Source organism: Diabrotica virgifera, chromosome 6, assembly GCF_917563875.1.
Source record: "Diabrotica virgifera virgifera chromosome 6, PGI_DIABVI_V3a".
Classification (NCBI taxonomy): Eukaryota; Metazoa; Arthropoda; class Insecta; order Coleoptera; family Chrysomelidae; genus Diabrotica; species Diabrotica virgifera.
Window position 1 is genome coordinate 214,621,653 of NC_065448.1, and position 14,675 is coordinate 214,636,327.

General features: G+C 33.2%; 1 protein-coding gene across 2 annotated transcripts in view; it reads left to right on the plus strand.

The window, feature by feature from the left end:
• LOC126887199 (uncharacterized) overlaps window positions 1–13,459 on the plus strand; it is a 505,416-nt gene extending 491,957 nt beyond the window's left edge. For both annotated transcript variants that reach the window (XM_050654594.1, XM_050654595.1), the window contains 2 exons: window positions 5,345–10,666; window positions 12,525–13,459. In XM_050654594.1, the coding sequence (XP_050510551.1) occupies window positions 5,345–6,544 (1,200 nt within the window). In that variant the 3' untranslated portion in view covers window positions 6,545–10,666; window positions 12,525–13,459. The remainder of the gene's footprint in view (window positions 1–5,344; window positions 10,667–12,524) is intronic.
• The last annotated feature ends 1,216 nt before the right edge of the window (window positions 13,460–14,675 follow it).

A 14,675-nucleotide genomic window follows, 5' to 3' on the forward strand; every position in this document is an offset into this window, starting at 1 on the left:
AGTAGCCCAGTAAATGAACGGGAAATACGGCGATACCGTGTAATTTTCGGGGGCAACTCCGAATTGCATGAAAATTTGGATTTAGGTTCTACTTACCCTCCACTTCAAAGTTTAAATTGTGCCGTTGGTTGCTTTTACTTGGGGGTGACAGTCACCCCTTCTCGGAGGTGAAAAAACATACGTTTAAGATAAGACCGGAAGTGGATAAATTGACTGATTTTAAGCAACTTGCGTTCTATAAAGTTTTTTATGTAAGTTAATACTTTTTGAGTTATTTGCGATTGAAATGTTTATTTTTCAACAAAAAAACACGTTTCCAGACGGTTTTTCGCAAATAAATCAAAAAGTAAATATTTTATCGAAAAAAATATAAAAAAAATCGGGGAGAGCTGCATATGTGCCTCCTGATGAGAGACTAATAAGTTTCGAAACCGGTAGAGGTGCTTGCGGCACTCTCTGATTGGACTAAAATATCGCGCGGCTGTAGTTTCGTGTTGCAACGGCATTGAAAATGGTTATTCATTTTTGATTTACTTTACTCTGTTTGGAGTACAAAGGGAACTATTCTCGTTGGAACTTAACCGCGCTGAGCAGATGGGACGTGAATTATATATTGTAAAATTCCCTCATCTTCCTTAGTCTCGGCATCCGTATGGCTTGCAAATTGTAGAAGCCTCGGAGGTGTAACCAGAGAAGGTTCCCATTGTTTTTATTCTGGTGGGGTGTAGAGTAGCATTATGTTGCTTTATATACCATTAGAGTGAAAACTTAGACTTTCGAAAAAAATATCTTTAGCAAAAGTATAGCTTATAAAAAACCGAAATAAAAGGTGTATGGGCCATTCCACGAACATACGCCTGTTTTGGATTACTTCGACAACGAATATTTTACTGTGCAACATAAGAAGTACGAAAGTAAAAGGCGCTAATAATTATTCCAATAAACAACAATGTAATTTGCAATTTACTTTCGTTCTTCTTATTTTGCACAGTAAAATATTCGTTGTCGAAGTAATCCAAAACAGGCGTATGTTCGTGGAATAGGGTATATCAGTAAAGTCTATAAATCGAGTAAAAACAAAGTTGAAGCACATTATGAAAAATACGTTCTTATTCGTCTAATTCCAAATCGAATCTTTCAAGGTGAAATCAACGAAAAATTAGGCACTTTTCGGGAAAAACCTATTTAAACTTTTTTATAGTGTTTAAGAAAAGCTTTATTTTAATTGTTTAAAACAGTTTCTAGCATTAAAAATGAGCGAGTTACGCTCAAAATAAAGTTGGCCCCCTTTTTTTTGGTAAAAAAATCACGAAAATCTCCCCATGTTTAGCTCCCTAAAATGAAATTAATTGTTACCGCTCTACAAACAATTTACATACTTATCTATTTTTTATACATATTATGATCTGTCAGTTTCGCCAGTAAAGTGCTTATTTTTGAAAGGGGCATAGTTGAAATAGCTATTTGTATAACAAGGGAGGAAAGTGCTACTTTTCCTCCCGAGAATGAAGTTTACTGCCCGACGCGTAGCGGAGGGCAGTAATCATTCAAGGGAGGAAAAGGCACTTTACTCCCATGTTATACATATGGTTTTTCCACCTTCCTCAAATAATAAGTAATTTTTTCATTTTTACTTAATTTATTTATGTAACTAACCAACAAAATTTATTAGAACTAAAACAACAATTACGTACAATATAACTGTCAACTGTCAAACATAAGTCAAATTAATAATGTAAACATTGTTAAATCAAAATCACAATTTACTGTTTTTTACCATTCTGCAAAATACAGAGTGTATTAAAATAATCGTTAAAATGTATAGAAACTTACGTAATAGAAAAGAGATGTTGTACAGGGCGTCAATAAGTTACATTTCATGAATGAAATACCATGACGTCACTTTTACTTTTCCTCCCTAGGGAGGAAAAGTACAACTTTGCTCCCTACAATCAGGTCCGGAAAAGTATACTTTCGCTAGAGGTAGGTGGAAAAAACTTGAACGGGTCACTAATCACGAGTGTATGCAAATTTTGAACAGCGATATCTTAACCAATTCTTGTTTTTATGGAAAAATAAAATGAAGCTAGCATATTTATAGTAGCAAAACCTACATTTTTTTACTCTTTAAGATTTTTCTTATCACTAATACTTTTTAAGTTATTTTGAAAAAAGGAAATTTTTCAAAAATTTTTAGAAAATTTTTTTACTATAAAACCAATTTTTTTCAAAAATAAGCACTTCAAACCAATCAAACTTACAGATACATAAACAATACACATACACTTAAAATAAATGGTAAAGCGGTAACGATTAATTTTATTTAGGGTGCTAAATATAGGGAGATGTTCACGATTTTTTTTAAACAAAAAAAGGAACTAACTTGTTTTTTCAGTGTAACTCGTTTATTTTTGATGCTAGAAACTTTATTAAAAAACAAATGTAAAGCTTTTTTTAAATACTTTAAAAATGTTAATAAGCTTTTCCTGAAAAGTGCTTAATTTTTCGGTGATTTCACGTTGAATTATTCGATTTGGATTTAGACGAATGAGAACGTATTTTTTATGAGTTACAATTTAGCTTTTACTCAATTTATAGACTTTACTGATACAACATTTTTTTCGTTTTTTTATAAGCTACACTTTTACTAAGAATACTTTTTTCGATAAAATATTAACTTTTTGAGTTATATGCGAAAAACCGTCTGAAAACGTAGTATTTTTGTCGTAAAATCAACATTTTCAATCGCGAATAACTCGAAAAGTAAGTATTGACTTCATAAAAACTTCATAGAACAAAAGTTGCTTATAATCTGTCAATTTATCCATTTCTGGGCTTATTTTAAACAAGCGTTTTTCACCCCCCCCCCCTTGAGGGACTATCGCCCCTCAAGTAAAAGCAACCAACGTCACAATAAATTCAACTTTGAAATGGAGGGTAAGTAGAACCTAAATCCAAACTTTCATGCCATTCGGAGTTAAAATTACACTCCAAAACGGTCATTTATTGGGCTATAGTGGCTTACCATCGATTTTTCGAAGTGTTTTTATCAAAGGTAATACCACGAGTCCTCTAAATTTTATCGATAAATTTTTTTGTTTTCACTAAAACTTCTTTATTTGATAAAATTACGAAAACAAACCGAATGATAAAATCACGAGTCCGAAGGACGAGTGATTTTATCCATTTCGGTTTGTTTGAGTGATTTTACCCTAAATAAAGAAGTTTAAGTATGAAAACGAAAAAATTTATCAAGAAAAATTTAGAGGACGAGTGGTATTTGAAAAGATTATTTTTTTCACCTATCAAATTCTGTTTGACGTTTTCTGTTCTGTTTGACGTTTATGAAAAGTTTAGAAATATTTATTTTGAAAACAAAAACTGTAGAATATCTGAGTATATCGTGGTTAAGGTTTTTAAAATATCTATGTACCAGAGCTGTTTATAAATTAAGTTAGTAAACACAGGTATGTACGTATTATGTGAAATTTAGGGTACCTTAAGTTTTATCAGGGAAGAGACTGTTTTATCAAGGAAGAGGCTGTTTTATCAGTATTACACTCAATGATTGGCTAGAACGACGCGTGGTGATTGGCTGAAAAAGCAAAAACGTCAGAATTTGACAGGTGAAAAAAATAATCTCTGCTATTTTTAGCATTATTTTTGTCGTCTCTGTGTCAGGTCGTGTTTCCGCCGCGTATCTCATTATTGGTCTGATGACTGTTTTGTAAATTCTGTCTTTCATTTCTTTTCTGATATTTTTTCTCCATATTGTGTCATTCAGGTAACCTGCGGCCCTGTTTGCTCTATTCACTTGATTTCCCCCTTCTGTTTCGAGCTTTCCTTAGCTAGATAGTGTGATGCTTAGATATTTAAACACCATCACCATTTTCAGTTGTTTGGGGAAATTAACATGTTACATTTTTTGGCGGTCATATTGAATTAGTGCATCTTCACTGTGAGAGATGTATTGCATCATCTACATAGCAGATTATTTTAAGTCTTTTTTCTCCCATTTGATATCCTTTTTAGTTCTTACTTTTTTATTATTTCATCCATGATCAGGTTGAACAATAGAGGACTCAGGGAACCCCCCTGTCTTATCCCATTGCCAACTTCAATTGGAAGTTAGTTCTTCTTATACTTTTACTTTTATTAATTATTGTGTTATTCTGGTAGATATTTTCGATCGTTTTAGTTATTTCTACTTGCGTACAATAAATGCATAACGTCCTTTAATTTGGTCTTGTCAAAGGCCTTCTTAAGGTCCACGAAACATAAATAAGCCGGTTTGTTGTATTCTAATGATTCCGTTTGTTTATTATCCATTTGGTTGTGAATTTTAATAAACTAATTCCTCACTTTGGTGTCTTAAAATTGTACATGTTTTTGTAGTTATTCTGTAATCTGTGCATATTTTTAGGTTTGTATTTTTAATTTTGCATAAAACTTGTCGGATTCTACAGCTTTATCATTCTTGACATTTCTTGTATCAGCTACACCTTCTTTTTTGCGTGCTTCGTCTTTTTAGATTCCGTCGGGTTTCGAGGCTTTATATCGGTTCTTTAAGCCTTGTTTTCTTTTACAATGGGTAGGCTGCTAACCTGGCCCATCAACCATCCTCTTTTATCCGGGCTTGGGACCGGCTGTGAGCATAAACGCGGCTTCTGAGCTACTCAATCCACCCAGTCTTCGCGCTCATAACCCCCAGACAGAAGACGATCTCCAAAAATTAACACACATCTTCAATACAACAGTCAAGAAAAAATACAATATGATAATATCAGCAGAAAAAACCAAATGTATGACATCTAAATACCTATTACGATGTAAAATCGAAATTGATGGGAAAATAATAAAGCAGGAAGCAATGTTTAGATATTGGAGTAGATATAACTAGTTACGGAGATGTGGAAGAAGAAGTACGACAACAAAGCTTAAAAGCAACAAGGGCGGATCCAGGACCGATTTTCGGGAGGGGCCATGAACTTTTTTTGGGGAGAGGTACCGGAGATACGGGGATAATTTTTAAAAATTAGGGTTCCAATGGTGAGTTTTAAGGCACTTTTCACACACTTTTACCGTGTATGAGAAGTGCCTTAAAATTCACCATTCCTGCCGTAGTACCGATTCCTACACATTTCTTCGGATCCAAGTGCAGATTTTTCAACAAGTTTAATACTATTTTCCCAATGCTTCTCCTGTCAGGCATTGTTTTTTCCCTCTTTCTTGATTTTCTGTCCATTTTACACAACATTCTAAAGCATATCTTTAAAATTACTATTGTACATTTAAATGCTAGTTATTAAATTAAATAGGTATGTAATTATTATATATTTTTTAGGTGTCGGAACTTCTAAATAGAAAATCAGTTGAAGCCAACATGCGCGTACTCTCTCCTCCTCCTCCAATGATCTCGAAGTCGAACCAAAATGTTACTAACATTAATATAAGAACTAATTCTCCTACTAACTCATCAACCACAAACTCAGATGTACACGTATTTCAAAAAGGCAATCAAATGGCAGCACTCTCTAATGACACAAAAGAACCTTCTTCAATACCGAGTAGATCCAAAAGTAGCTTGTCAAACGTATCGAATACTCATATTCCCTCCCTCACCTCTGAGTACTGTCAAAAAATGATCCACACCAGGCACAAACACAAATCTTCAAGAAATGGAGTTCAAAGTCCCATTGGAAACATGTCTGGAAATGAAAAGATGACGTACAGAAAACACGCACATCATCACCATCACAGAGAAAAGGACTACAGTTCTGAAACTAATTCAGGAATAGACATAAGGCGGTACAATAAAAAGAACGATAACAGGTACTCAGCAGACTTTGCCAAAGCAAACTCTGAGAAAGAGTATTCAAGTGATATAATGGACCAAAGTTACAAAAAAGCTACACAGATAGTACAGGAACTTACTCGAAACAGAGATGCCAGTTTATATGAAAAACATCGTCAAAAGTGTATAACCGCTTCGGAAAAATATAATGCTGAAATTTTACGGCACTATAACGCTCGCAAATCGACTTCTGTCCTAGATTTTCGATCAGAAATCCATATTGGACCGAAGTACGAGTCAAAACATATGGATTATCCAGAAGATAATCCTAACCCGGACATTATATACAGAAGAATGGATGCAAGAAGTGTTAAATCTTTAGACTTTGATAGCGACTGTAACTCCACCGCACATTCTAGATTTAATGGCAATTCTATAGACTACACTTCGGAACCGAACAATGACAAAAAAATGTACTACGCTAACGGCCACGAGCAATTGAAGCCTCGACCTACTCCACCCAAAAAGCCTCTTAGACTCTCGTTACATAAAACGCATAGTTTACAATCTGTGGAGACAAACTCGGACTGTCAAGCAAGACATGAAAGGAAATGTATGAAGAGGAACTATAAAGGAGATAACCCAGTCAGTATTAAAGTCCATGAACAAAACGGCAACAGCAACCAACTTTTAAAATGGAATTATAGAAGAAGTCTTGAAAATAGTTTGGAGAATGGTAGCTGGTGTTAATGTTTGTTTTTATTATCAATAAGAAGATTTAATATAGATATTATTTTTATTTGTGCTAAATGTTTTATGTCTTAAGAATTTTTGGAATTTTTTATTAAAATGTAAAATATAAAAACAATATAGTATGCAACCAGAACTACGCATAAATTTTAGAAGATTTATTATGTGCAGCTATCAGCTATAAAACATTGTCTATTGTATGTTTGAAATAAAATGGAATATTTTACCTTACTATCTGCAGTAGGTGTGAGGTGAGCATTAGGGAATCTCTTTGTCAGGGACATTAGTTAATTTAAATACACAGGGTGTCCAGAAACTCTACCGACAAACGAAGACAGGAGATTCCTCATACAATTTTAAGACATTTTAACCCAATTCATCTAATAGTCCGAAAATGCTTCAAGGGAGCTAGATCTCTTTGAAGATGGCGCCATGTTATTAGTTTTTCTTAAATATCTCCACAACGCTTCTATTTAGAAAAACGAAAATTAGTACGTGTGTTTATCTTCCAGAGATAAATCGGTTTCATCTATTGTGAATTTCTAGTACCGGTCATAGGCGTCCGTTTTGGGTAGGGCAACGGTTATTTTATCGCGGATCTTTTTTGTCTTTAACTTTTAAGCATTTTTGATACTGGATTATTAAATTGTGAGGTATTCTAGTACTAAAAGGTACTCTTGATTTAAGTCGGTAGGACCCACCGTCTTCTAGAAAAATCGATTTAAAAATTTTTCGTTTTTTGAATTTGAGAAAAAAATTAAAAAATTAACAAAAAAACGGTGTATTTTACCAACTTAAAGCAAGAGTAACTTTTAGTACTAGAATACTTCATAATTTAATAATCTAAAGTCAAGAATTCTTAAAAATTTAAGACTCTCAATGAAAAAAAGCGATATATGCGATAAAATATCCGTTGACCTACCCAAAACGAACACATATGATCGGTACTAGAAATTCGCAAATAATGAAATCGATTCATCTCTGGAATATAAATAAACGAACCAGTTTTCCTTTTTCTAAATAGTTTTTTTTAATTTTTTTTTGAAAGTTCAAAAGAGGAAAAATTTTCAAATCAATTTTTCTAGAAAACGGTGTGTCCTACCGACCTAAAGTAAGTATACCTTTTAGTACTAAAATTCCTTACAATTTAATAATCCAGTATCAAATATGCTTAAAAGTTAACAACATAAAAGTTATGCGATAAAATAACCGTTGCCCTACCCAAAACGGACGCCTATGACCGACACTAGAAATTCACAATAAATGTAATCCATTTACCTCTAGAAGATAAATATGCGTACCAATTTTCAATTTTCTAAATAAAGGCGTTCTGGAGTTATTTAAGAAAAACTAATTACAAGACGCCATCTTCAAAGGGCTCTAGCTCCCTTAGGAAGCATTTTCGGACAAGATGAATTGGGCTAAAATGTCTTAAATTTATCTGAGGAATCTCCTGTCTTCGTTTGTCGGTAGAGTTTCTGGACACCCTGTATATATTTTAGAATCTTTAACTACTAAACACAGTTTGTAATACTGGGGAACAATTTGGTTGAACAATAACATAAAGAACACAAAAACCATGGTTATCAGTAAGAGCGGCAAAGTCATTCATAATCAAGGATTCAGATAAAACATGAAGATATTGAACAAGTGGACAAAATGAAATACTTAAAAGTCTGAATTACGGAAGATGAAATCAAAAATTCGATCAAGAATAGATCAAACAAGAGCAGCGTATTTGAAGATAAGGAAATTTCTGAGTAACCAAATACTGAATCTGCAAATCCGATATCGGATGGTAAAATGTTTTATCCACTCTATTCTTCTTTACGGTGTTGAAGCCTGGACTGTTAATGTTGACTTAATGAGAAAGCTGGAAGCTTTTGAGATGTGGCTTTTTAGGAGACTTTTATAATTACCACGCACCGATTATATTACAAACGAAATGGTGTTGCAGAGAATGGGAAGAGACAGAGACCTTTTGACCACCATTAAAAGGCGAAAGACAGCATATTTGTGGTACATACTTATAAATGATAAGTACGAGTTGTTGCAGCTCATTATGAAGGGTAAGATCGAATGAAAAGGGGGTCCTGGTAGACCACAAATATCCTGGCGAAAAAACATTCGCGACTTAAACGGACTGTGTGTTTAACCCGGACCGGGTTAAACACAAAGACGCTTTTAAGAAAAGCAGAAGATACAAACGAATTTGCAATGGTTATAGCTAACCTTCATAGTATACTCGGCACTAGAAGAGGAAGAAGAATCTTTAAGAAACTGCACCATTTATAGTTCTCCTATTGAAGCTTAGTGCCTATACGAGCACGAGCAACATTTAAAGATAAAAATATGTTTTAATTTGAAGTCTACTAATTACGTTCATGTTAAATTTTAATGAGAATGTCAATTTTGGGGTTCTAAAAATGTAGCAAAAAAGTTTGCCGCTCTTATCGACAGGCTTCCCCTTAAAACCCAACTCTCGTAGGGGGAGAAAACGAAAAGCATCGATTTACCAATAATCTGTACTTCCTAGATGTATGTTTAAAAAAAATGTAGCTGTGCACTTTTTGTGTAGAATGAATGAACCGTTCTCTCAGAAACAACGCTTGAAGCGACCGGCGATTTTGGATGTCAGTTACTCGCGCGAACTCAATTTTTTAAATAAAATGTGTATCAACACAATGGTAAAAATTCAATATTTTTTGATTAGGGTATCCTATTGACAATAAACATATCAGTAGACCAATATGCATATCTTGGAACAATGATCAACTCCACAAATGATTAATTCCAGGAGATTAAAATTAGAGTAGAAAAGGCAAGAGCAAATTTTAACAAAATGAGAAAAGTGCTCTGCACAAGAGATCTAAAGATAGAGCTAAGAGTAAGGTTGGCTAAGTGGTACGTTTTCTCGACTTTGTTTTACGGAATAGAAGCTTGGACCTTGAATGCGGCATCAATGAAAAAATTGGAATCATTGGAGTTGTGAGTGTATAGAAGAATTCTGAAAATATCATGGACAGAACACGTCACAAACAAAGAGGTTCTAAGAAAGAAATGGAAGTCTTAAATACAATCAAAACCAGAAAATTGGAATATCTCGGACATATTACACGTCGAGAGAGATACATTTTGCTCCAACTCATTATGCAAGGAAAGATTCAAGGAAAAAGAAGCATAGGGAGATGCAGAATATCGTGGCTGCACAACCTGAGAGAATGGTACGGATGTACACCAAACGAACTTTTCAGAGCAGCCGTCTCCAAAGTCCGAGTAGCTATAATGATTGCCGACCTCCGTCGCGGAGATGGCACTTGAAGAAGAAGATTGACAATAATCAATATGCGTTTTAAAGGTGAAGAGTGTAGCTTTCGTATGCAATTTTTTTATTTTGTCGCAAATGAAGTCAGTTTCTATAAAGTTGTTATATAAGCAGACGTTGCGCGATTTTTGCCATTTTTCACGATTCACATGATATCAACAAAATTTATCACTTCCATTGACCTGTCGCTGTGAAATTTCCATTGTTCCATTTTGACAGTAAGTAGAAAGAATTTGAAATGTGCCTAAAAAACGCCGAATTTAAAGTTTCACATTCTAAATTCTAAACGATCTCACGTCACGGGAAATAATTTTGTGAAGACGTGTTTGGATGGAATTTGTTGCTGAAATTGTGTAGTTTCGAAAAACGTCCTTGTGCAATCGAAAAAAAAGTGGTTATAAAGTTCTAATAGTAACTTGGATCTCTTTATTTGTTTGTTACCACCTGCTGCAGACTATTTTATAAGTTAAAATCACTTTTCATTTCATTAAAAATCAACAATAGATTTGTACTATAATTTTTGTACAGTAATTGGTACAAAATAAAAATAAAAGGTGTAAATTAAATTTACATTAGAAGAATCTTAAAGAAATATTGTCACTTTTATTATCAAAATTTTACTAAAAAAACAATATATTTTCAGGATAATAGCATTTTTTATTATTTGCAATAACTTGTTTCTAAGCAAAAATAAATTTATTTTCATTTGAAGTTATATACAAAAGTATTAGATGAGGACAATACAATCTCTTCGCCTTTAACATAATCAAAAAAGTGTTTTTACAGATATGTACCGGGTGTCCCAATAAGAATGGCTCTCGGCCATATCTCAGGAACCGTTTATAGTAGAGCTTTGAAATAAAAAATTTTATAACAAAAGTTGCCTCAGGAAAAGCCTGAAAATTATTTTCATAATTGTGGGACCACCGCTAGAGGGCGTAATTGAATATCAAAAATTAAAAAATCTAAATTTTACAAAATTTTCCTAATGAAGGGGCACTGGAAATCCGATCGTCGTATTCTTCATAAAATTCTACGCATATTTGATTTGACAAGTTTAGGTCTACCTTTGGAAATAAGAGGTGGGGGTGAGTGGGAACCTTGTTATGAAAAACTGGCTGTGAGTCCGGTTCTGCTTAATCAAATTTTGCAAACTTGGTCTTGTTGAAGACAGATCTTTTTCGTCAATGTAAAAGTTATGATTTCCAACCAACTTACTGAGTAATATGCCAGCTAGAAGGCGTTATTTAATTTTTTCAGAAATCTAGTGTTCCTTTGGAAAATATTAAATACAAACATGCATTTTTATTACCATATTACAAAATTAGACAAAATTAGCAACAGAATAGCGAAAACCGCATGTTAATACCTTTTTTCTATCTCGAGATATCTTACAAAACGTGTAAATTTAAAAACATAACTGTTACTGTCACCGGTAAACGAAATTAATTAAAAGTAGTGTGCTATGGAAACAACAAAGAAACATTTTCCAGCTGTCAACGTATATTAGGTCTTTTCAACGCTTCTCATTTGTTTCGAGCCTCGTTCATATCTCGTATATTAATATTATACACGGATTATACGGCATATGACAGAGGCTCGAAACAAATGAGAAGCGTTGAAAAGCCCTATTACAAAGAAATAAAAACAACTATTTAGTGATGACATAAACGTTCAAATTTTTGCCCATCATTTTCGTTGCAAACATTTACTCTTTCAAGAGTAGATTGAACAGCAGTCTCAATTTCTGCTTTCGATATGCTTTGAATGGCGTTTAGTATTCTCTGGATAATGTATCCTAGAGTAGTGTATGATGGGCAACAATTTGAATATTTAGGTCGTCACTAAGTAGTTCTTTTTGTTCTGTGTTATATTTAATTTTAATAGTATTGTCTCTCTTTATATTGTTGTTTTAATTAATTATATTTTTATACGTTGACATCTGGAAAATGTTATTTTGTTTTTTTCCACAGCACACTACTTTTCATTAACTTAGCTTACCGGTGATAGTAACAGTTATGTATAAAATTTACACGTTTCTCGAGATATCTTGAGATAGAAAAAGGGTATCGACATGCGGTTTTCGCTATTCTATTGCTAATTTAATCTAATTTTATAAAGTATGATTAAAAATGCATACTTGTATTTAATATTTTCCAAAGAAAACTAGATTTCTGAAAAAAATTAAATAACGCCTCCCAGCTGGCTTATTACTTATTAGGATGGTTCAAAATTATCACGCTTACATTGAAGAAAAAGATCTGTCTTCAACAAGATCCAGTTTTCAAAATTTGATTTAGCAGAACCGGACTTACAGCCATTTTTCATAACAAGGTTCCCACTCACCCCCACCTCTTATTTGCAAAGGTAGAGTTAAACTTGTTAAATTAAATATGCGCAGAATTTGATGAAGAATACAATCATCGGATTTCCAGTGCCCCTTCATTAGGAAAATTTTGTAAAATTTTGATTTTTTTATTTTTGATATTCAATTACGCCCTCTAGTGGTGGACCCACAATTATGAAAATAATTTCCAGGCTTTTCCTGATGCAACTTTTGTTATAAAATTTTTTATTTCAAAGCTCTACTATAAACGGTTCCTGAGATATGGCCGAGAGCCATTCTTATTACAAGAAAATTATTCTATGTACAAGAAAACAGAATTTTAAAAATTTTCCATTTTTATGCTTAAGAGGCAACATCAGCGCGCGGAAAACGCGTTCCAAGATTGGAGTTTTAATTTTAAATATTTTTTCGAGATATTTGGCACACATATTCGTAATATAGTAAAGAGCGGCGGTACATAGCCCAATTTGAGAAATATGTTAGTATGTGGAAATTACTCTATAATTAAATAAAATATTACAAAAACGAGCCTGTACCGCCATTAAGAAGAACAAAAAAATACACTTTCTTCAAATAAACTTTTTTATCCAATGCCTACATTTTGTGTCATATTGGAATTACTAAAAATCGATTATCTATAACAAGAAATCGAACTTGAATGACGGCAACGTTTAGCGCGCCTATGAGGATAATAATTATTGTTATCATAATGTTGTGCCTGCATTTTTGATAATATAGCGTCACTGTCACTGTCGTACTGCCGACGCACTGTTGAAAGTTCGCAGAACTTTCGAAAAAAACAATATTGATAACGCGCTGATGTATTCTCTTAAGAAGCAGATGCTTAAAACTGTTGCATCTTAACTTTTGTTACATATTTGCTCGTTTTTATAGGTGTTTTTCTTTTTTTTTTTTAAGTGACACAGATTAATGTCGATGACAACAGCCGTTTCTGTCTTCTTTTTTACTTTAAAGCAGTAGCGGAATGCATAAATACCTGTCTTTTTTTTTCTAAAAAAACGTAGGTACTAGACGTGCATAATATGCCTCCCTCTGACGTGGGGAACTAATGCTGATTGCATAAGTAAACTTATAAAAGGAAAAACGTAGAGATTGAGATTTTCTTGCAATAAAAATTCTAATATGCAATGTTTTTATTTCTATAAATAGTTGACTGACCAGATTATACAGAGAAATAGTTTATTTTATTTTTGTATATAAAAATAAATTTTGTGAAACAATTTTATGTTACTTTTTGTTACTTTTCCATTTGACTTCTAAAAAATATCGTGATAAATGAAAGACTCAGATTTTTCAGAAAGATATCTAAGCAAAAGCCTTCAACAGACAGGTACCACGAGTAGAAAAAAGAAAGTAAATTAAGATAATTTAAAAAATTATTTTCTTTGTCGAAATTTAACGTTTTTGATGGGAAGAAGATGGTAAATCTTCTAAATATCATACCAGCCCGTGAAGATTCGCTTCAGAGTGGGAAGACTCATCTGCATGCAGTTCCCCAATGGAGCCGTGCCCCCAGATACACCCGAAGCTCGCTGTATTACCAACTAAAGTTCATCCCTCATGCGGTAGTTCCTAGTTCCTATTGAGACTGGTGCATCACATTATACTCCATCTTCTCTTTCTCTCTTTCTTATCTTTGCTGCACATCTCTTCCTAAAATTGTGTTCTTTCTGACAATTCATGTTACCGCCTCCATTACAGTATTTCCCCTCATTTTTACCTGAATATGTTGTTTGCAGAATTTCAAATATTTTTAATAAAAATAGATACCATTAACTAAACCATTTTATCATTTATATTCCTTAGCTTCTAATCCTCTCAACTGTGAGACCCTAAGTTTTTATTTCAGATTTTGATTCCTTACGTAAAAGTAAGTAACTTTTATTCGAGACATTTTTTTGAACTATTGATAGATGGCGCTATAATCAAAAAAAATCATTTATCCTGATGTCATAGGTAAATAATAGAAACGGCCTAATATCTCGAGAAATAGACTTCCAAAGGAAAAACAAAAAAGTACGTATTTAATATTTTTCAAAAACCTATCGAACGGCACGAAACACGACCCCCACTCCAAAACCTGGAGGTGGGGTGGGGGGTAACTCTAAAATCTTAAAAATAGCAACCCACATTTTTATTGCATATTTGGATTCATCATGCAAAATTAGGCAACATTTGTTCGAAACAATTTTTAGAATTGTTGATAGATGACGCTAATAAATAGTCTTTTTCCAATTATAGCGCCATCTATCAACAATTCTAAAAAATGTTTTAAATAAATGTTGCTCAATTTTTCATGATTAATCCAAATCTGGAATAAAAAATATAGGTTGCCATTTAACATTTTAAAATTAACCCCCACCTCATCTGTAGGGGATGGGGTAGAGGATCATGTTTAGTGTTATTCGATAGGTTTTTGAAAAATATTAAATACATAT